Raw genomic sequence first — 24,674 nt, 5'->3', positions numbered from 1 at the left:
ACCGGTGCCGGCCGATTTTTTTTTTCCCCCCACTCTCTGGTGGGGACCGGCGGCGGCGGCGCGCGTGCAGTGCACGGGGAGAGGAGGCGCGCACGGTGTCTACGACGAACCCCCAGCTGTTCCGCGCGGCCGGACACAAAAGAAAGCGACGCAAACAGTGTCTGCCCGTCCGTCCGCCAGTTCGTTCGCGTTCGCCGCGTCCTGTGTCTCGTGGTCCGTGCGCGTCGTGCGTCCGTTCGTCGTCCGCGTTTGTGCGTCTACGCGCGTTGTGTGCCCTCCCGCGCCGGTACCGTCATTTTCGTGTGCGGCCTCTGTGTTACCTCAACGGTCCGCCAAGTGCTAAGCCCGTTTCTAAGCTCACGGAGCGTGTCGCCGACGCTCGCCCTCCACGGTAAGAACAAATCTGCCCCACGTCGTCGTGGTCTTGTCCAAAAACCTCCGATCCTTTTCACGTTCCCGCGACGTTACGAAGTTACGCGTGAAATCGCTCCGATACACTCGAACACGCGTTATCCCGTCCCGTACCGGGTCATTGCAGCTCTCTTTCTCGCCTCCGCTACCGGTTTCGACTCGAGCCGATCGCAGGACGATTAAACTGCTCTTCCGGCCGTTTCTGTCGTCGCTTTAACTTTTGCGCTGCTCTTCGCGTCTCGGCTACTCATTACAAAAAATTAATAAAAAAAAAAAAAAAACCCCCGAACCGTGTTAGCGTGCAACGCGAAAACGGTGTCGGATCTACATCCGCTCCTGGCGCAACACCTGGCGCATTATTAGTATAATATTATTGTTACCGCAGATACACGCATAAGTGCACCCCCACGTTCGCTCGTTTGCATTTCTTTCGCTTCGTCCAGTCGACGTAACTGAGTTTGCGCACGTCTCGTCGCGTAGGCGATTCACCGGTGCACTTGGTTTCTCGCGTTGACCAAAAAGACGATCGCAGAGCGATATCATCGTCCGCGTTCAAAGTGCGTTCCGAAATTTACTCGCATCATCACAATGTGAACTCGAAAATATACACGCGCACATCAAGCAAAACACAACCCGTGTTCTTCTCCATATTAGCTGCAGTAATTATAGCATGATTCCAAGCGCCCGTAATTGAAAAAAATAAAATTTGGTGCAGTTGCACGGCATTTCACTCGATATTTTCCCGGTCGTTCAAACTGCTCCGAACGTCAATGCGTGTGTGTTGCTTTCCTACGGCTTCGTTTATGTACCAGTTGTCTTGTACTTACCGTTTCGAAATGCGTGTATACGGGTTATTGAAATTTAAAACTGAAAGACAAACATCGATACATCGATCGGTTTTTTGAATCTTTGAACTCGGTCTATTTTTTTTCTTCTATTTGGCCGTTTGATGAACGATTGTTATGTCATTTATCGAAATGTTTCCGTGATGTCTGTCGAAATAATGCACAAAATATAAGCAATACTTTATCAACCAGTTAGACACGGGAAAAATAGTTCAGTACGACCGTAGCTCTGAATGTAGGTATTGTACACTTCTAAGCGTATTGTATAACATTCAGTTACTCTAAACCAACCCTTGTGGTGCATTGTGTAAAGGGTATTATTATGGCCGAGAAGAGTTGAGAAATAGCTGATGTATACACGAGGGTTCTCAGGAATCTTCTCCTCTGTATTATTAAAAAAATTACTTTGATACAGGCTTCTTACTTTCCAAACTTATAAGCAGCAGAATACCTGCGTGGACGCGGTTATCAAACGTCAAATTAAAAATAATCAAAAAAATCAATTTGTTTCAAGGTTTATAATGTTGTATAATATTAATGTAGGAATTCGGGCACAATATCGCACCGCACATATATAGTGTATAAATGTATACGCGTGTCATTTACTGCGCTATTACTATACCTACCACCTACTGCTTTTATCGTGTTTCGCCTATTACTGTGTAGTATGATTGCGGCAGCTATGTGAACCGAACAACGTGGCGATAGTTCTCGGTTCCTCTTGTACCAGTTCTCTGCTGACAAGGTAACGAGAATTATGAAAGTCGCCCAAATTTCACAACGTTTCGTCAGCGGTGTTTCTTGTTCATTGTATAGAAAACGTTCAATAAATGAGTAACAGTAGGTTTATGCTGGGTTTATTTTTTTTGTAGGTGTTCCGATAGATTATTCGAAATGTTGTATCGCGCGCAACACAATGGATTATATACTTCTACGAGGAAAAATAATAATTTCTAATCCCAGTATTTATTATTTATACATACGTTCGGAGTTGTTTAGATTAATCGGTTTGTATTGTGTTGGATTGTCACCACTTTGCTTGTTTAGACTGTAGAATACTCACGACAATTGACACCTAAGCACATCGATAATAACCTATTATGTAACGTAGTGCTATGAACAAAAATGTATTGAGAAAGTCAAAAATCAATGTTCTTTTTGTACACTATCTGAAATAATGGTTAATTAATTGAATTATGTACGGTGGAATGGAACGCCTTCGGTCGTCGTTGGTCCTAAACATACCACTTATATTTTATACCTACTAAAAACGTATCCACCCATGTAAATTGATAAATAATAATATCATGTTTACCGAAGTCGTGTTTAGTGTTGTACGTGTTTTAACCATAACAAAATCTATTCAGCAGCGTGCATATTAAAAATGATCGCAAGAGCGTGTTTGAATTAATTTCTTTCCCAATGAAAACATACACGATTACAATCGTAGAAAAAAAAAATTAGTAGGTAGGTTCCTACATTATGCACGGTTGTAAACGACTCCTTTGAGATATCAAAAGTATAAATATTGGAAGTGTTATTAATACTAAATCATTTAACTGATCGCAGGGAGCACCGGAGATAAGCACTGAGCATCCACGTATGTGTTTTTTTGTTACTAACAAAAACTTAAAACAGATCAGTAGAAAGTTTAATTAAATACGAGGAATTGTTGTTTTATTACAGTTCTAGACCGGATTGAATAGACCATTGCCCTTATTGTCACTGTTTTCGAATTCATGTAAATGTTTAGTAAACAATCTCGTAACGTAAAATGTTTAATAATCTAAGGACAAGAGGGCGCTGCTAATACCTAGCATCGGCCGAGCACCACAATTTTTTATGCCGGCCCAAAAGGTACACTTCGACAAACCCAATGATATTTTAATAGGTAATGAGTTATAATTAATATGACTTATAAATAAAGTCATTACCTATTGGGTTTAACAATACGGCATACCAAAAAATAATCAAAAATTGTCCTCACTATCATTTGAACATTTTAGAATATTATCGTGGACCTTGTCCATAGTATCATTGTTGTTAAGTAATTTCGTCGTTAATTGCTATACATTCATGTTATTAAAATGATTAGCACTAATTGAATTGTTTATAATAATTACTTAATAATTTATTATTTTCTAACGTATAATATATTATAAAGATAACTAAATGGCTTTATAGCAATTTTGGGTTGATAATGATGTTGATGTTGAAAATAATAAGAAATGATATTCATAAAAATCAATAAGTTTTCAATTTTGCTTTTTATCGCCAAAGCACCGAACTAATTTCGATGTGTTGATATTTTTTTAATGTCGTGGTGCGACGACGATGTACAATAACTAACAATATTTATTAATTTTAAAATGAGATGTATTTTCCAATGTCGCGATTGATTTTCTAAAACCTTTTTGAATAATGAACACGCTCGGCTGGATCAGGTTAACGCAATGTGTAATAATTGAGACGGGACAAATTTTTTTTCACCGATAAGTACAATACAACGTAGATAGGAACCTATGTATGTGTATCACAGGTTTCGGTTTCACGTTACACTATCGTTTTGTTAATCATTACACTTGGCACTACGGCGTGTACGACACACCGTTTAAAAACAATTCGCGTTGCATAACAATAAAACAAAATTAGCAGTACACTATTTTGCAGTACGGTCACTGATTATCAGCCGGTGTAGAGTGCTGCGTGTACGCGCGCGCGCGAGAGAGAAAGAGAGAGAGCAATGACAAAATTACGTGAAAACGATTATCGCTTCTTTTTTTTCCTTTTCTTTTTGTTTTATTTTTTTAATCTTTATTGCAAAAACACATGTTTATCGATTTTTTTTCTCCCGACCCGTTATAGCATATATAGCGATATAGGATTATTACTACAACAACTACAAGGAGCAGCAGCAGCAACAGCAGCGACGATTACGATGGACGTAAAATGAAAATCTGTTTCGTCAAGTATCCGGGAAAAGCTACTCTGGTTGACACTTCGGTCGCGGCGTTCGAAAAGCTGCACGTAGAGACGGAGGAGGAGGAGGAAGAGGAGGCGGAAGACGAGGGCAAAGACGACGGCGACCGTTGCCGTCATCGTCTAGTCGGCTGCAAAGTGGTCAGCGACGACAACAATAACCGCGTCAACGACGACCGGGTCGTGTGCGAAGAACCGTTGCCGGCCGACGACATGAACTCGTACGAGGCGAGTTGGCAGGAGTGTCGGTTGAAGTGGTGTCTGCGCTCGCGGAGCAAAGAGCGGCATGACGTGACCTCCGGGTGGACGGCAACCGGCGTCGGTGACGACGAAGACGACCAACACCACAGTTGTAGCGACGGCGGACGTTCGAGAGCCGCGGTGGCCGGCCGCAGGAACCCGCCGGAGAAACGGCAGGCGTGCAGCAGCGACAGCACGGGCAGCAGCCAAGAGGAACAGGACGCGGTGGTGGCGGCGGCGGCGTTCGCGGTCGCATCGTCTCATCGGCCCAAGGCCAAACCGCTGAGCCGGGTGCAGAGCGTCCGACACGATACGGCCTCGCATCGGTACCGGACCCGGCAGCGAGTGGCCGCCGAGATGCTGGACGAGCAGCGGGCCGTTGAGGCGGCGCGCGATCTGTGCCGGTCGTCCGCGGCCAAGATCAAAAAAAGCCTGTCATTCCGCAACCCCGCGCCCAAGAAAGTGGCCACCGACGTTGACCGTCTGCTCCGACCTGTCTCCGACGACGATTACTATTACAACAACAACAACAATAACAACAACTACAACAACAGCAGCAGCAGCAGCGGTAACCGTCAACACCACCACTACAATCGGCACCACGATAACGTCAACAATCACCATTATCATCTCCATAATCACGAAGATCCACTGCAACAGCAGGAGCAAACGATAGCCGTAACCGCGGCCGCGTCCGGCACCGCCGTCTCTTCGGCCATCGCTGCCGACAGTGGCAGTGGCCAAGACAACTTCGCCATTCCTAGGCCCAAACTCATAGTTCCTGTACACACGTATGGTCTCAGAAAGCGTAGGACCGGCAACACGATCTCATCGAACCGGACCGCCAGCGACGTGAACGTCACTTCCGCCTCCAGCACCATCGCTTCCTCCTCTTCGGGCAGATCGTCCAACATTGCCGAATCGAAAAAACACCACAACTCGTGTCCAGGTAAAAACACTATAGTATACGTTTTATCCGATATCGACGCGTACGCGTGTTTGCAATTCATCGTAGCGTATGAATATATTTACTTAGTAATTATTAAGTGTTTTCATAGAACGAATAACAATTTTGAAAAAATTAAAACATTTAACATCAATAAAATGAAAGCAGTTATTTTCATCTTTATTCTCCTGCTGAACCATCCTTGTAGGACCAAACTGTTCTTATAGCCTTCCCCACCAGGAACGCATCTAGAAATGATAAAAGGAGGACTAGTAAAGTGGGTTACTGCCTTAACTCGTTGCGCATGTCGATTTGTACGAAATATTTCTTATATCTGATATGGTTCTATCTAATGTCTTCAGCCCCTATAGCCCCCACCCCTTGTATCCGCTCCTCTTCCCCACCATTTTCTATTGAAAGTCGACTTCTCCATTTCATCCGTATATCCGCATTAACTTTATACCTCCTCTTGCAATAACTTTCCACATCGTCCATCATTTAATGCCATGTATAGTCTTGTTAATTCTATTATGAACATTCTTTCTGTACGTGATCGGATCGTTTCAGTTTTCCGGTTCTTATAATTTTTTGTAAATATTTGTTTTCTCATACAACTCGTATTCATTTTTTTTTTGTTTTATAAGCCCCTGGTTGACCATTAAATTACCATGTACCATGAACATACGTACGTATAATTATACTGTTTAAACTTCTTTGCGTTACAACCCGTGTATACATATATTTTAATTGAAGTAAAAGTCTTCAACGTTCGGCTCACCTCATCTTTATTTGAGGCCCGTAAACTCATCTTAAGTTAAGCGCGCTAATACGTGTACATTATTTATGTTTTGAATTTAAAAATTGTCGAAGATCCTGGCCTTAAATCGTTTAATGATCGGGAAAATTGTCTGTAAAATAGATAATTCATAAGCTGATTTGTATAAAAAATATGACTTGTTGAACGATCTGTTGTATATGTAAAAAACTTAATGGACAAAAAGCAAATTAAAAAACCGATTTTTTTCTATAGGGTTGTATTTAATTTATTTTTGTGTGCATCAATAGTGCTTTACATTGCTCTTCCCCTACCACAGTGGGTTTACTAATTTTGCAACGTCTTGGCGCGCGTAAAATCGCTTTTACAATTCGGTCGCGGTTTCGTCACGGATACGCGCGATTTGTATTTACTTAATAATATTTCCGATTTTTTAATCGGAACGCGAGTGGATGTGGTATTGTTAAAGGCAACGTGAATTTTTATGGATATAAAACTTAAAACAAAATTAAGCAACACGTTGTTGTAACAGTGTCGTTTTGTAAGATACTACTCTCTTACTCACCGCGTTATATCGATTCGTTTTGATAAAATACGATTTTATGAATAATAATAACCTTCACTGAGAATAATTTGTGCCGCAGCACTCTATATATATATATATATATGTGTGTGTGTGTGTGTTTGTGTGTAACTGTATATTTGACGCCTTCGGTCAAAAGTCAATTCGACGTTTGTATGATTTGTAAATTTTTGCACGCGTGTGTCGCCCATTACCTTAGGTAACTATAATTTTCAATGTCATTTATTAAACTCGTATGGTATAATATTATTATATTACCTTTTACTTAAAAATCGCAAATCTACAATAACATTCCATTTAATTATTGTTCTTTAACTATTATAACAGACATAATGACAACGTGTTAATACAATCAATGATATCTAGTAATGCATAAATCCGCGGTGTATGCTATAATATCCAGAATAATATTTTAGAATAAAATGTAATCATTATAATAATATATATTATAACAATATTAACCTTCAGTGAAATAAATACCCGTTCGTTAGGTACTATTAGTATATTTGGTTTTTTTTTTCTGGAAGGTGTATTAAATGTTAATATATATATATATATATATATACACTCAAAAATACAAGTATATTCTTACGTAATTACCATAATTTATTTGATGCAATTACTTGTCAATCGCAGAAGTTATAATAGAACAGCTAATAATTTACAAATAAATTACTTGTATGATACCTACTGTAGCGGTGGTGGTGTACATATAATTACTAAATGATTTATCCATTTATGTTATACGTGAATCATTTTGATGGTATATAATATTAATGAATTTTCTATCCGAGAAAGTATTAGAACATAAAAATTAAAATAAACCAAAAAGACGAGAAAACGCATGTCTCTAATAGTCTGATAAACCTTAGTGTTCAACAAGAATATAAAACGTATCGATGCTCACGGTGTAAATGATTTTACTCTAATTTGACTTGTTATAAATTATTTACTCCAGAAACGTATGAAGATTTAAACGTCCGAAATGAAAGTATTGTTTTATGTTTATGAGCAATTTAAATTGTTTAAGATCATTATTCATGCCTATTTTTAGTATTTGTAAATTAATTGTACAGTGCATCGACGATAATGCGCATCGAAACAACCATCTCGTTTACTTTCACTTGTCGAATCTTCTACAAAAATTATAGAACAGTCAATAAGTATATAATTGGGTCGAAATTTGATTCTCCTATGCTTGACGAATGCTAATTGTAACCATGTATAGACGTTTGTTTACACTAGACAATAATATTGTTCCATAGAAACTTAAATGTGAAATCATCTTCATTAAAAACATTCGTTCCAGAAAGGTTACTTTTGGCTTTCATTCGCTATGTCTACAAATTATAATATGTTAATTTTGTTTTTGTAGTACTTTTGGAAGATTTCATTTTATTAATTTTAATAATAAAAATTAAATTAATATTATATACTGATTTACTTCCTGATAAAAACAATTTTTTTATTTTATATAATATCAATGAAAATAGAAGACATTAGGTTTATATCAATATTTTAAATCCAGTTTTTGAAAAAAACATAACTACTCATATTGTTTCCTTCGTTTATTTTAGCGATGATAATTCAAAACAATTTTTAATCGATCTACTCTCCTCTTACACGCAGGATAAAAGAAATCATCACTTGGAATGTTAAAAATACATCTTGGCATCCGTCCATTTATTGTCTCACCGACAATGTCTGTAACTCTAAACCGTTGTCAAATAATTATTGTCTAATAACGATAACCTTTCGCCGCTTCTGACATTTATTATCAATCCGTACATAACAAATTATGAAATTCCGTGTTTCATCCACGGTGTTTGTTATATTATCAAAATTAAAAATTTATTGCGAACAGCTTAATAATGATCGCCGCGAGTGTCGACGATATGCGTGTAAACGATTAGCGTGCATGATAAATTAATCGCTTGAGCTATTCAAATGACTTGATTGCATTCTGCAGTCATATTGTTTAATTCCATATTGTGTCGTTGCGCAATAACTACGTACATATGTATGTGTGTGTGTACATGTATTTTAATTGTACGGGCAGAAAGAACGAAAATTCCGCACAAATAGGTCGACATTACGAGCTGCTTGTTACGCGTATGTCAACAAAATATTAGTAATAATAGTGTTATCTATATTCTAATAATACCTAATCGCCGTACATAATTAATACCTGAAACCGTTTATTACAGTTAAAAAAAAAAAAAATAATAATAGAGAGTTCAGTTGTTTTTTTTTCTTCTCTGATATTTAATAGATATCTGGGTCGAGTTAAGCGACGGCGTATGATGAAGAATTATTTGAGAGCCAACGGAATTTTACGTCGATTAAAAAGTGAAATTCGGGCGTAATGAAAATCGGTGTGTCCGTTTAAAGTTCAAATAGTTATATGACTGGTCGTTAGGACTCTGTGCTTGGAAAAAGGTTAAAGCGGTCTAATACACTCTACGGGGTTCAAGCATTGCTCTCTAACCAAGGGAAATCGGTTTTTTCTTATTTTTATTCGACCGGATGTCGCGTGGTCTATCGTTTTTCCAGCGACAACTGCTCGTTTGTTCCAGCACATTGAAGCTTAACTTCCATGGACCACTTCCAGCCATGATTGCTCGAAACGCTTCGAAACATGCCACGGCCGCAATACCCGCTGGTACGCAAAAAATACATATATATATCTAAAATTCGTTGCATCTTATTGCTAACGAGATTGTACTCGTGTACATCAACCGTATTCCATTATTTCTGAAACGTGTATCGTTTCATTGATGTAAAAGTTTTTTTTTTTTTTTTTAAATTTACTAAACCAATACAAGGTATCCCCTTTCTAAACATAGTCTGGCCAACGGTAATATTACATACTAAGACGTGAACAGTGAGCGTATCACCTACGACTTATAGCGTGTATAGCGTAAACCTACACAAAGAGTTTTGTTCTTGCCGTTTAACTTTTTATAACATACTAACAAAAAAATAAAACCCATTGGATTTTATACACGACAACACATGCATACGGTACGTGTCGACTGAATATATATTCCCTAGAATGATATATTCCAACGACTGCCAACCGCGGGCGTCGGTAACTCTGCGTGTGAGTCACTGCGTGATTATATATATATATATGTATGTAATGTACAGACATTATTCGGATTGTCAACTCGACCGGTCGTGCACTGAACACGATGAAAGTGCATTTTTTGGAGTTGTAGTTTCGAATGACTCATAATATATTATATTATATATTGTGTTTGTGAAAAGTATGGTTTACATTTTCATAGCTTGTGCTGTGATACAGAGTACTGCACGAGTTTTTCGACGTTTTTACCATTGTACATGCATTATATTGTTAAAATCATGGTTTTCGATTATATTACGCTTTTTTTTTTTTTTCATTATTGTTTATTTAATGAATAAAAATACGTTGGGAAGTTTTTCGATTTTTATTTTTACAAGAGAAAAAAATATCATTCTTACCACCATCACTTGTTGGCGCGACTAATTGTACACCGATGCTGGTAAGGTCGTTCTAGTGTCATTATAGAAAGTAATAACCTTGATCTCTCTCTCTCTCTTGCCGTCGTTACAAGACACTGCGAACTCGCCGTCCATCGACTAGTATACGCAAAACGTTGTCCGAATTTGATCTGTTTTTCTCTGTTTTAAAATAAATCCATTTTTTTTTTTTCGTTATACTTGAACTTGTTACGCTATCTGATTATGTGCTCAGTCTAGTCCCCCTTTAAAAATAAAAAACTCGTTTTATCATCGTTCTCTATACCCACAACCCGAAAACGTTGCATCTAATTGACGGCTGCAGTTATTTTTTTTTTAAACGCCCATGTACGAGTACTAAACACGTTGTGCTGTGTTCATGCTTTTTCGATTAAGCCAATGAATTATTTTGTGGTCGGAAACGGTTTGAAGCGGTTGGCTGTTGATTGTGTGGACACAGAAATGTTTTTAATTTTGCATTTTATTCGATGGCGATATTCGATTACTCGGCGTTATAGAACTTACCGACTGGCGACTTTCATCACGTTGAACTATAGGAACTAACCTGCAGTATAAGTCTTAAGTGCATGAAAATAAATATGGTATTATATGCTTAGAATCATTTTAACCATTGATTTTTTTTTTAATTATTCTATACGCCTACTAATAACATTATAATAATAATTACATTTAAATCGATTGACGATCGAAACGAAATTTCCCGCGCTGATTTTTTTCTACCTAGATAATATAAAATATAGTTTATAATATAACTAAATAATATAATAATAATATTATAATATAATTAAACCTATGGTCCAATAAGACGATACTATGTATATAAATTACTCATTTGTACATAGTACCTATATAGTAAGATAGATTTGTTTGCATTAACCGCATGCGATGTACGTTAACCATACGTGTCCTTGGAACGCTTCCTTTTGAACGATCAAGGGCTTTTTTTTATACTTTCGACCGTGTTCGTTTCACGACTCGTCTTCGTCATTGTCCTGATGCCCTTGCACATAAACGTATCTCCATATGACGTCACCCATCATACGCTTATAGGCGTATATCATTATGAACCTTTGACTCTTAACTTGTATTTTACCATATACTTCTAGAAAGTCATTATTAATTTACTGTCGTTATGATATTATTATCATATATAATACAACCACTTACAGAGTTCTAAAACGACAATATTTTGCATTTACAAACATGTCTATATGGTGTAGAATTCAATCTGCGCATAGTTTTCACAATTTGCAGTTTCAGCTCGATGTCATAAATTACGTTTCGACAAAATTCCTTGGGGTTATTCCGTCTTTATCGTATGATTTTAGTTTAAGTTTAAAAATCGATTACACGTGGTTAATTGTAATAAGCAATAACGTAAAATTATTTTTAATTATTGCACGCGTGCAATACTGTATAGATTTAAATAAACCGTTTTGTATTCGTTACTGCTGCACGATGAATATTCCAAGTCCTCTCCATCCACGCTCTCTCTTCTTTTCTCTTACACGTTTAATATTTTATGTGGCTGTGATATCGTTTATAACGAGGTTTAAATATGTACTTCCCGGAGAGAAATTGAACCTTCGTAAAAATGTAACCGATGTCATTATATTTCCGGGTTTACGATAAATAAATAAAAAAAATCATCTTACGTTTTTTAATTCGTCTTCGTATAACATGTTTGAGAATCTATTGACCTACATTCATTTTTAGGTTTCACTTTTCTTTTTTAATAGTTATTGACAACGGCGTAATAGAGTTTGTACTCCTAACATGTTCTGCGCTGTTTGTAGAAAAAAAAACGTACAGTCGATTTTAGACGGATGGGTATATTCAAACATAGCATGCACGTATACAGATTCCAATTATATGCGGTTAGCGCCGTAGTATGGAATACGAACTTTCTAAATTTGATTTTATTAATTTTTTCCACACCAATGCTCAAGAGCTGCAAGACGATTTGTGTACATGTATCGGAACGCACTCCTGTAGTTACATATTATATTCGACTTAGTTATAACTAATTATTTTCCACTCGTTCATACAGTTAACTGTGTCCATAAAAAAAAAAACCCCGCGTTTATATCATTATACAAATGTTTTCCGTGCATTTCATAAGTACGCTCTTTGATTTTCCAGCTAGTAAATTATACATTAATCGGTTATTACACTTAATGTTTGTTCAATGGTGGCCGTAACAGACAGAGAATGCATAATTATAAACTTTATAATACAAAAGGATGTACCAGGTCCAATTATTTATACAATTTTGCACTGTAATTTAAGTTTTATCATATCAGAGATAGCTAAACAATTTTTTTGCCACAACAATACTTAATGGTTCCCAACCTTTATTATTTAATAATATTTTCAATGTATATATTGATATTTTTATCTTTAATTTTTTTAACACACCATTATGCTTCCCTGAAAGAAGTTACAAAATTAATCAATTCAAAATCAGAGCATATTAAATTAAGATATTTGTTTAATTGTTTATCATCAGTAGATGTACGTTCACTAATAGTAACAATTAAGTGGTCTTAAGAAATGCTAGGAAAAACCGTTCTCATTGATAATTTTGAAATAATTATATTATGTATCAATTCGAATCACCAAAAATTCGAACTATCTTTTGAAACATAAAGCTATTTCTTAGTCTTCCAAAAACAACTCCATCAAATAACTTTTACACGAATTTCAATATAATTTTTTCATTCTAATTTGGATTTTATTCCGTTATTATTTCGTAAACTGCCGTTCGCACACGCTATTACTCATTCGTATAATGCACACCGTGTGCGCATAAAAATAGGGCCTGTATTGTGCAATATTTCGGTACCTAGCTATTACGACTGTTGCGATAACTCCGTTTCGGCCGATGGTTTACATGGGCAACGGTGTGGACGAACGGTTCCGTTGCTCTTCGGTCCAAGACGCGGATTTATGAAACCGATGTTGCTATACACATACTACGTATATAGTGTTGGTACAAACGCTTGCGCCAGGAGTTCTCGAGGGGGGGGGGGGGGGAGAAAAAATGCCGTTACACATTATTATTGTCTAACAGTAATGATACGTATTATTATTCAATAACATGACGTATTTTTAAGGCACAAATGCGTAAATTGTTATCGTTTTATGATCTGATCAGATGTACTGCTCAGCGATGTGTACTAGTTTACTACTCAAGTTTTTACACGCTGTGTTATGCAGGTATTTCTATCGCTTCAGTACGCACAGCAATTTTGGATTTTTTTTTTGCATTATTAAATGTACTTGTAATTAAAATTATAGTATAATTTGCATTGTATTTTCCGCTTATCTTAAATTAATATTATGTATATCTATATTTTTTCGGACCATGTTACCTTCACAGTGATAATAAAATATTAATTATCATCCTAGGCACACAATTCATATTATTTCAAAGAAGAACTTTTCTTTTCTACAATTTTTAATAAATAAAAACTATAGTATTACGTAAATTGTACAATTTAACACGATCGCCGGGTTTGTATATCCGTCGCCGTTCTTGCTTTCGAAATTCTATCAACAATGAGATCTATCTATAAATATTGCATTGACTGACATCCTTTCGGTTTGAAAAATATATTCCATAGAATTTCTTATTTTGTTTATTCACGTTTGTCATGTTTAAGTGGATCAATATAGAGTCGCGGTATTGTAATATAGTACATACAAAATAATATGTAAATAACTTTATACTTCAAATTCGGTGTAATATATACATTTTCCATCTTGTATATAAAATGGTGATTGGATTTTTTATTGATAATTTGGTGATAAGTGTGAATTAGGTTAATAATGTAGTAAGTATATACAAAACAATTAGCATTCAAACGAAATAAAAAAAATCTGATAGAAAATATTAACAACATTTTAAAACAAGATACATCATTATATTCCTCTATGTATACCCTTTTTATTTAGAGTTATTCTGACTAAGTTCAAATTGTTTTTAATTTTACGTCCACGAGAATGCGAGTACACGAGACTTAAAAAACTTTCTTTAGAACCAAACGGTTAATCTGACCATCGTGCATCGAACAGTCGTAAAAAAGTGAAATTGCTATACACTAAACTGTACTGCAGTTCAACAACAATAAACTACTATAGAACATAATTTGCTTTTTTTCTTCATTTATGTTCCATATTTGGTTTGGCCGTGTAATTTAATTTAATATATTTAACTGGGGTATAAATTAAGAATATACAATTTTAACAAATAAATAAATTACGAAAATTAATATTTTCATATTTAACTTTACAAACATCGTTTAATAAAATGAAAACTGAATAATCAAATATTGTTATAATGTAGGTATTTATATAATACCAAATGTTTGTTTCAAATGTATTCTTTTTAAAAATTTACGTCAATTAAAAAAAAATACAGTATACAGTCATAAGGCGATTGGTTATATATTGTTATTCATACACTTTTATGACTTCATGAGGATTTTTCATAACGTATTATATCGTTTTAAGCAGTATACGCAATGAGTCACTTTATAATAATGTTCTGTTTAATGATCATATTTTAATTTCTCTGTTAATTTTAACATATGTATAATAAACTAATGAACGGCGATATAGATAGCAATGACTTTGTTTAAAAAATTACGTATTTATCATCAGAACACCGTGTAGATTTTAATTATCATCCCTTTAAAATTTAATGGTCTCGTGTTAACTCGTGTTTGATTTGCACACGTATTAACAATTAATAATTCACGGGAAAATGGTTTACTATCGATATAATAACTAATAGAAGCGTGTACTATAGCACGCGTAAAACAAAATAGGTTAATTACATTTATATAATTTAATACACATCTGCTGAAATCAACCATAAACACGTAAATTTAATAAATTAAAAAAAAAAAAAAACAAAAAACAAAGAATGATTACAAATGCTAAAAACTAAAACTGGAATATATAACAGACATTAACTGTCGATTGTGAATTTATAAATATTTTGCGACGTGAACATAATTTACTTCAAAGCAACGTAATTTCTGTTGAACAGTTTACAATTTTTTCCGTTTATAACCGTATGTTAATACATTACATATCTACCTGCACGTGTACGCGATTTCAAGTGACATTTATATTTTCGGAGATGTATCTCGTACGTGACTTCAAAATACTGACGATTCACACGTAATATAATTTTAATACTGTCCGTTCGAAACTCGTCTTGATTTAATACATTTTTTACATTGACTACATAGACTCTGGTCGTACACCACCAGAAATACGTTTTCATTTCCATTGAGCACCGACGATAATATACGTGGCGACAACGTTATATCTACATTCATGTGTTTAATTTCGAAATAACAATCGTAAAAAACATCATATTTTAGACCGCTAACGCTTCGTGCGTTTATTATTACTATTATTTTTTTTGTCTAACACCGCGTTTTCCTGAGTTACAATGATGTAGGACGAAAAACTCGTTTATATTAATCACTATCGTGCTCTTGTAATAACTAATAACTATATTTTAATGCTATGTTGAACACTCACCTACCGATTCGTACGTTTTGCCCTATGGTATAGGAATGCAAATTTTTAATTTTTTATTTCTAAATTAAATTAATTATCTATATCAGTTGACATAATAAGTATATATGATATAAATATAAACGATGACATGATTTTTATTTTTTTTTATTTTTATGCGTTTCCCCCATAACTGAAATCCGTGTGTCCAGATTTAAATTAATAGAAGAATTATTCTAAGAGCTCACGAGTTAAAACTGTAATAATTGAAAGAAATGTCGTTAAAATCGGTTGCCCTTCAAAATGAGTCTTAATGGCACGTGTATACAAATACGACATTGTCCACTATCTTTCTATCCCGACGTGCTTTTCTTCTATATATACGCATAATATTGCCTATCTTTTTGATAAATACGGGCAGTGTAACATACTTCGCGTGCTGGGTTCGATAAAGAACGCGTGATCATAACGAGTTGGCACAATCGAAAATTGGACTCTTTTGAAAACTGATGGTGTGTATAATTTGATAATAGTAGTCTAGCAAGCGAATGTTAGGGATCTGGATGATAAAAGTCTAATGATATTTTTCACTAGTCAAATTGGCTGGTTCGAAATAAATATGTTTCAAATCAATAACTAAATTGTATTCCAAATTGCGGTTTATTCCAACAATTTAGAGTATCTGCACTACATGTAGCAATTGTTTTAAAAACTTACCTTAATCACTGGCTCTACGGCATATTTGGATGCTATTTGACCAATTAATTATATGGTGATATTATTTGTGTATATAATCTTTACTCGTCACTGTGTGTAAGTATATTAACTGCATTACAAGGCATTTTATTGTTGACCCTAGGTAATTTTATTAATTGACCGTATTGGCTATTTTGTTAGTGTACCTATTTTATACATTTTTTCTTGTAACTAGTCGAGAAGTTTTCACCTTCATTTTCACATAGATTTATCTAAGATCTATAGTAAAAATTACAAGTTTTTTTTTTAATAAATATTTTACATTGATGCACATTTGGTTAACTTTAAAAGTGTATAAATCCGTCTGAACAATCGAATTGCATCCAAAAATTATGTTATGTCCTACTTGCGTGCGCGGTTTTTTGACGTTAGGTTCAACTTTTTTTCTAGATAATCATTAAAAATACATATTTTTCGTCTCACTTTTATTTCCTGAAAACTGTAATTTACGTTAAATATGGATGTAGTTAAAAATATGTATGTGTGTATTATTTTTAATTATTTATTTTACTATTATTTAATTTAAAATTATATATTTTATGTATTATATAAATGTATATGAATAATAATATGTCAAATACCTAATTCAATTTTATTATTCAGATAGCATGTCAATATTATTTTTTATTTTGAATGCTACGACAACCTCTCACCATAACTAAATATTTTAAAATTTTTCTAAAAGAAATTTTATCAATTTAAAATTATTATTTTTTCTCCAAATATTTCAATTTTTGATAATTTCAAGATTTTCCATTATTAAATGATTTTTCTCGCAGTAGGTATAAAGTTCTATACCTACAGATGAAATTAATTTAGATAAAGACATATATAGATAAGGTATTGATAAACGATAAAATTGAGTTAAAACCCAACTACCTATATTTACAAGTATATCACTTATCTACATCGATATCGTGTATTGACGGTACATTATATTTGTGGATAAAGCCGTCGTATAAATTCTTAAGACCTGGGTCATATTAATTCGTGAGCCTTTCAGTCATCACAATATACGAGTATGATAAAAAAATGCACACCAAATGTGTAAAATGTTGGTAAATATAGTTTTCTGATTTTCTCAATCCGTCAATGTTATTTAAATGTATCGATACGATAAGATAAATTTTTCATAACCTCTCAACAATGTATTACCAGTTACAACTTTTCATTAAAATTAAATTTATTCTTAGTTCATTTATTAACAGACATATAATCTAAAAACTTGGATTTTGTCGTGTATTCGTGATATAAATTATATACAATTTATTCGAATATATAATTCGAACGATTATCATTATTTAGATCCGGTACTGTATTAGACGCGGTTTATAATAATCGCGTCATCTGTTTAGTCAAATCTATGATGTAGGTTAATACGTTATCGTCGCCGTTGTTCGCATTGTCTTCTTTTGCACGCATCCATGATTGACTTTCACACAACTCTCACTGACAGTAGTCAGAGTTCCCCCACAACTGTTACTCGGTGTTGTCTCGTTGTTCCGTGGATTTTTCTCCTTTATTCTCAATCCAATCCAAACTTGTCCGTACTTTTTTTCAAGAATTCTTCTCGTTTTGGTGTTTAGCAGTCATCGCTTAGTGTTCGTCTTTTCTAGTGAGATTTTTTTTTCCTGCAGCTCAGAAGATGTTCTGTTTCTTTGCAAAAGCTACATTTTCCACCCACAATATAATAATACTACATCGCGTACTCATGGTCTTTGTTTTTCCAAATACTTTATCCTTGTTGCGCCATGACCCAAACTGTTATATTTATCCCCTTTACAGTAAATATAAATTTTATCCGTCACACGTTTCACAAGTCGTTCATGTATTGTAGTATACGCATGTTCGTGTTGTTTTTTGTCTTTCGTTAACATAAGATACTACTACTATTATTATTTTCATTATGAAAAATAAAAATTAACTGTTACATATTGTCTTTCTTACCTCTGTTTTTCTTCTATCTAATAAGATTGTATGATTTATAAATATCACGATTAATGCTCTGGTGTTTAGTATAAATTAAAATCTTTTGCTAAAGTATTAATAGAATCAAAAATGTTTATATTTTATGTAATATTTATACATGTATATTCATTTAAAATTAAATTAGCCAAGATTTATTATTACTATTGATTTTGAATGATATTTCAATGTTTTGTTTTATCTTCTTGAAAACTAGTCGTTTTTTACAGAAGATATTTATGCCATGCATCAAATAAACCATTATGATCCCATAAATAATAATTCATGTCTTATTATAAATCTTATAGTAAATATCGTTCGAAACGCTTATAATTTATTGGATTGATTTATCAAAATTCAATTAGTGTCTAACTGTTAGATTAAGTAGCTGTTTTCCGTGTACTAATAATATAATCAAAACTTCTTGGATATAACTTTTTATTTCAAATAATATAATTCCTAGAACTGATAAATTAAAAACGATTGAAATAGTTATCAAAATAATACGTTTGTCTGGATACATTTTTTTAATTAAAATTAGATGTGCATTATTATAGACATTATCATTGTCTTGTGTTGTTTATCTCAATTATGTAATACTACTTCGACTTTAAATCATTAATTTTTTGTGTATATGTAGTAACATTAACTGATCATTTGAACGTAAAAATAATTATTTTTACCATTGTTAACATAATATTTTTCATTCGTTTTTTGTATAGTTTAAACAGCAAAAAAAATAGATTAAAGATTTGGTACTCGATTTATAAGTATTCTAATCTAAATCTGATCCTGATGAAAAATTAAACCAAACATTGATCTAAAATCATAAGTTTGTCTGATCTAGATATTTATTTAATTAACATTTATGTTTCATCTTTCATAAATCTTTGTTTAGAACTAAACTTATATAAAAATAATTATATGCTTATCTAACTAATTTTTACTTTATTTTTAATTAATCTATACAAACAAATTTGTGACGACTCATATGGTAAAATAATTATTTCTTAATATTAAGAGGTAAAATTATGCCAACAATGTTATTTTTGTCTTAATTTATTCCGACCAAATCAAAAAATTAGAAATATCAGATTTCCATCTATTCAAGGAGTACCTATATCAATTTTTATTTATTTTACATTTTTATTTATTTATTTATTTTTTTTTTTATTACATTTATTATATATATATATATTTTTAATTATTTTAAGATTACATTTGCGCTATTTCGGTCGAATAACAATAAATTTAAATATAATTGATAGTGGTTATGAACAGAAAAGTGACAGCTAAAATAGTGTTGCATATATGAATTGGTATTGCGTTATTGATGATAATTAACTTGTGCGATGTATGTGGGGATCAGTGCTATCTATAAATCTTATAGTTAAAAAAATACTATTCAACCTAACCTACTGCTGGCTGGAAGTTATTAAAAATTTTTTTCAACAAGTCAATTCCTCTTCATTCTTCTTTCCGCACTTATTTTTTTCTCGGTATAGAAATTTATTTCTAACATTATTTTAATGTTTTTCTGCGTATATCGTATACTGAAATATGTTTAGTATTTTGGGCGTATATCGAAAACCACAAATATTAAAATGATTTTGTTTTTTATTCATATAAAATATTATGTTTCATGAGTTTAACTATTATCATTATTGGAAACGAAACTTGAGAAACAAATCGCACACGATTTATTTTTAAATGGATATCATATAACGATAGAATTGCATTTACTTTTATGTGTAAAAAATATGTATGGTATACGAATTTTTTATCTAATTGTAACTTCCATTAGTTAGTCCAATTAGTAGGAAGGAACATTAGTATGAAATAATCTGTTTGTAAGTTATACAATAATTGTTTTCTGGTTGGGATTGAATTTTTTTTCGGAAAACACCTAATTTGTGTACAACATATGCTTTTATCGAGTTATGTAATTGTAATCATTATAAACTTATGAATATGCTCGACATGAATAAATCGTAAATTATGAACTCGGGGCTCATTTTTTACCATATATAAATCAAGATGTATTAATGAATTATAGCTGATCCTTAATTCATAGATCATTTATTTATATATATTTTTACGGTCGCAGTATATTGTACTGAATTCGACACGCATTTAAAATTAACAGTATGAATGGCATCATTGCTGCTATTAACCCACTAAATGTTATTTACACCTTATCATTTTTTACCGTCGCAGTCGATAATATCGTTCTGACGTTTACCCTTTAAAATGTCGATAATAAGTGAAAAGTTTTTTTTTCACATCGTATACGCGAGCGAGTTTCCAAGTTTCTGAGAGAGAAAACGGACAAATTTACACGGTATCCTCTTCAGTCGCGACGTCCCGCTCGAAAACGTTGATGTATTGTGTTTTCGAAATCTTATTGGTACGCGCGCGAACATGTGAACGCGCAACACGGATTTTCTCGTTTTGCATGTATGATACACATGAATGTTGTAAACAAGCGCATTATGTTAGTATAATTATTTTTTTCCAGCGCACAACAGCCTTGACTGAGTTTTGAAGCGGAAAACGCACTGATAATTGTATTAATTCCATCTTCACGAAAGCGTGTTCGCATCCGCGTACCGTGCGAAGAAAAAAAAATCCCGCGTATACCTATGTGTAATGCAATTATATGTATAACAATAACGAAACGCTAACGCAATCTCTCGCGACACCTCTTCCGAAATCGGCCAAACTGCGCGTGTAAACACGTGTATGTATTGTGTTTTACGCTTGCTCACGTCGCGGTCTGACAATTTGTCATTCGTGTCGATTCGTCAGAACGCCCGTTGCGTTTTTGTTGACCGCGATTCGAGTAATTTTCGTAAATATGAGTACGTATTTTCAAACTGATCGACCCAATTTACGATCATTAAAACGTTTAATTTATCTATCAACTGTATTAGTTAGTAAATATTTGTAAAAAAAAATTAATCAATGAAGTATTTTCGTAAAATTAATATTTTTAATAAACAAGTAAAATGTTTAACATTTGGTTCTTTTTAAACTATTAATATACTTTATCGGTCGATATTTACGATGATGAGTGGTTGACGAGGGATTAATCCGCATTTTTCTTGGTATCAATAATCAATTATTTGAACTTCATCTAGATACCTACCTATTATTCGTGTTCAGTAATGGCAATTGAAATAATTTAAGGTAATTAATAATCAATGTCTGCTTTAAACATTAAATCCAGAAAGGTCGTATTATATTTAAATCTTGGGTCACCTGCACACAAAGGCTGAGAACCGTTGATCTCATGTAGGCCCGTGCGTCCAGGGAGGGGTTTAAAATTATATGCATTATGTTTGGTAAGAAGGCAATAAAAAAATACACGATGGAAGATCCATTATTAAAAATATCAAGATCGAAAATCAATAAATGTAAACAAATGTTAAAACAGCTTGAAAAGCTAATTTGTCAGTAAAAATTCGTGAAAATCTAATAGAAAAATACGTCAAATCAAGAAAATTGACACTGTTAAAACAAAAATAGACAACTATATAGGAATTTTCTAGTTCAACTTTTATAGATTGAGGACTAGGTATATTCTTAGTGAAAATGTATGTAAAAAGATTCTCAATGAGGGGTTTGAACCTCCAAACCCTCCCCCCCTTTTTGTTTATGGGCCTGGGCTCATGTGACATGGCAATCGCTCGTCGTCGGTAGACAGACACAAATTGGTCGCGTTATTCAGTATACGTATTTGTATCACACTGTATTCACGCACCGAGTCTGGTATATGTTTTGTTTTTGTTTTTATTATCTATTTTAATTGTCCCGCGTTCATGTGTGGAAAAGTTGAGACTATGTTCGGTTTTGATTTCTCGAAATCAGTGCACCCATTGCATTAGCTATCTAAAGTATTATTCCCACTATCACCATGTCCCGCGGTGTGATCTGTGTCAAATCCTATTAGCCGATTTTACTTTAAACCATACTCGTTTAATACCTACCGTAATAATACCGTTACAAATACAGGGCTAAACCGTTAAACATATTCAGATATGTGTGTTTGAATGTGGTTAACTGATGGCCTTACTGATACTTGTGACACTTGGAATTAATAAATAATTATAAATACAAATAATTTTTATTTAAATCATATATAAATGTAATAATGGTTATGTTAATTAAAAACGAAATAGGTTTACACGGGACCCAGTGATGATAGTGGTAATCGAACGTTATTGCTAAGCACCCGTATGACGGAGTATTTACCGCGTACGTGGTTGTCGCGGTATCTACTTTGTGGGAGCGTGTTAGAATGATTGCAGTGTAATAATATCTTTACGATGACAAATAACAGTCGAGTTTATTGCTATATAATGTACTGAAGGTTTTTATTCCGATTCGACCTGTCAAAAACGTGACCAATTCTATCTATGCCACAAAGCGCTAATAAAGGTATATACTTTATAACTTGTACTCGGCATTAAAACCGCCATAACACTGCGTTTCGTAGAACTGGTGTACGCGTACAATATCATTATTATCATCATTACTTTGGTAGTTACGCCCACATTATACGCATGTCCTTGCGCAGTCAAATCGAAAGAAATGAAAACCCAAAGATTGTTTATACCTACAAAATTAAAAGTACCAATTATAATATGACACAGCGGTGCATGCACGAGTGCAGTCATTACGGTACTTAAACTCTACTACGTTTTCGAGACATTAATGTACGCGACGACAATATTGTACACCCAAGGGTTTCTTACGTCTTCGTTCCCAACAAGTTTTTAATAATAATTTACGCGTGTGTTTCGAGTTCACAATACAAATGTTCCACATCGTCGCCGTTGGCATTTACTTTGTTCCATTAGGGTTTTTCACGCTAAACCGATTCGTGTACTGGTGATTACCGATACTTACCCGTAGATGTACCGTGAGAGGATGCACAACCGTCGACAGATAATTTTTAGACACTTCAAACGAAGGACGCGCGATTCAATTTTATTTTCGATTTTAATTTCTCAATCCAACGATTATGAAAGAGGTCGCTTTACTTAAAAATATCAACGGGAAACAGTAGACGCGCGTAAATTGTTTTTACGCGATAACATTTCGATACAGATTTGTTATCCGGGTGGACACACACTCAATATACCATATTATTATAATGTAAAATACTCCATTTGATCGCATTAGCAGTATAGAAACGAGTGAGCCTTTCCTGTACTCGAAACTCATTGAGTGTTCGAAGAGAACGCAAGATACTGCAGTGGTCACTGTACAGTTGTTGAAAGTTAATTGTATTGTTCTGTGATGAATAACAGACAATTTGAATTTATAAGATAAATAATAAATAACTTATGTTAATAATAATATAAAATAGTATTTATAATTTAATCTATTAAAATATAGCGGCATATTAATTGTAATTGTAATATTGTCACTTATTAATTGTAATTGTTTAATGAAATTATTTATAAAATTGTTTTAATTATATTTCAGTAACCATATGATAGGGTACACTAATATTGTCTCTCTTGAGACACACATTACTAATGGTCTATCAATTTCTTTGTTATTTATGTTTAAACGACGAGTGTGCCTCGTGTACGAATCACTGCAGTTGCGCTTCTCCGGATATTATGCATAACTATGTTCACAATAACCGCCGCCTCCACGTGTGCATTCGAAATCCCCAAAAGAAATGTAATGATTAATTGAATAAAAAAAAATAATAATAATAATAACCCGCTCACTCGCTCGGGATGTTCTAATAATGTTTCTCGGGATCGGTGTTTCCGCTAAACGGCAATGACACTTATTTTTAATTTTTTTTTTTTTTTATTATTTCTATTTCAGAGTCGACTCCCGCGCCTTGATCATCGCGATCTATTCATATTTTCATGGCTACATGACTGCCGGTTTTCGACCAACTCCTCGATATATACATTGCACGTTTGAAGTATAACGGATAACTTGGACGCGACTGTTTTTGTGAAATCTCCGTCTTATGACCTCGATAATAATTAGTGAATTTAGTGAGTTGGAAAACAACATTGACAGCCATTACTTATGTATGATATATAAGCTCGTTACACAGCAGTCGTCTTTTATGGCCTTACA

General features: G+C 33.8%; 1 protein-coding gene across 5 annotated transcripts in view; it reads left to right on the top strand.

Annotated features, from left to right (window-relative positions):
* LOC112684743 (cGMP-dependent protein kinase, isozyme 2 forms cD4/T1/T3A/T3B) overlaps positions 1-24,674 on the top strand; it is a 173,409-nt gene that overhangs the window by 126,819 nt on the left and 21,916 nt on the right. Inside the window, exon 1 of one of the 5 annotated variants that reach the window (XM_025556393.1) lies at positions 4,206-5,424. The exons of the other annotated variants lie outside the window; for them this stretch is intronic. Coding sequence (XP_025412178.1) covers positions 4,206-5,424 — 1,219 coding nt within the window. Of the gene's footprint in view, positions 1-4,205; positions 5,425-24,674 lie in introns of those variants that run through there. 5 annotated transcript variants of the gene reach the window in all.

Source organism: Sipha flava, unplaced genomic scaffold, assembly GCF_003268045.1.
Source record: "Sipha flava isolate LNK unplaced genomic scaffold, YSA_version1 257_pilon_pilon, whole genome shotgun sequence".
Taxonomy (NCBI): Eukaryota; Metazoa; Arthropoda; class Insecta; order Hemiptera; family Aphididae; genus Sipha; species Sipha flava.
Note: the sequence above shows the minus strand (reverse complement) of the source record. Positions and strands in the feature narration are given on the sequence as shown.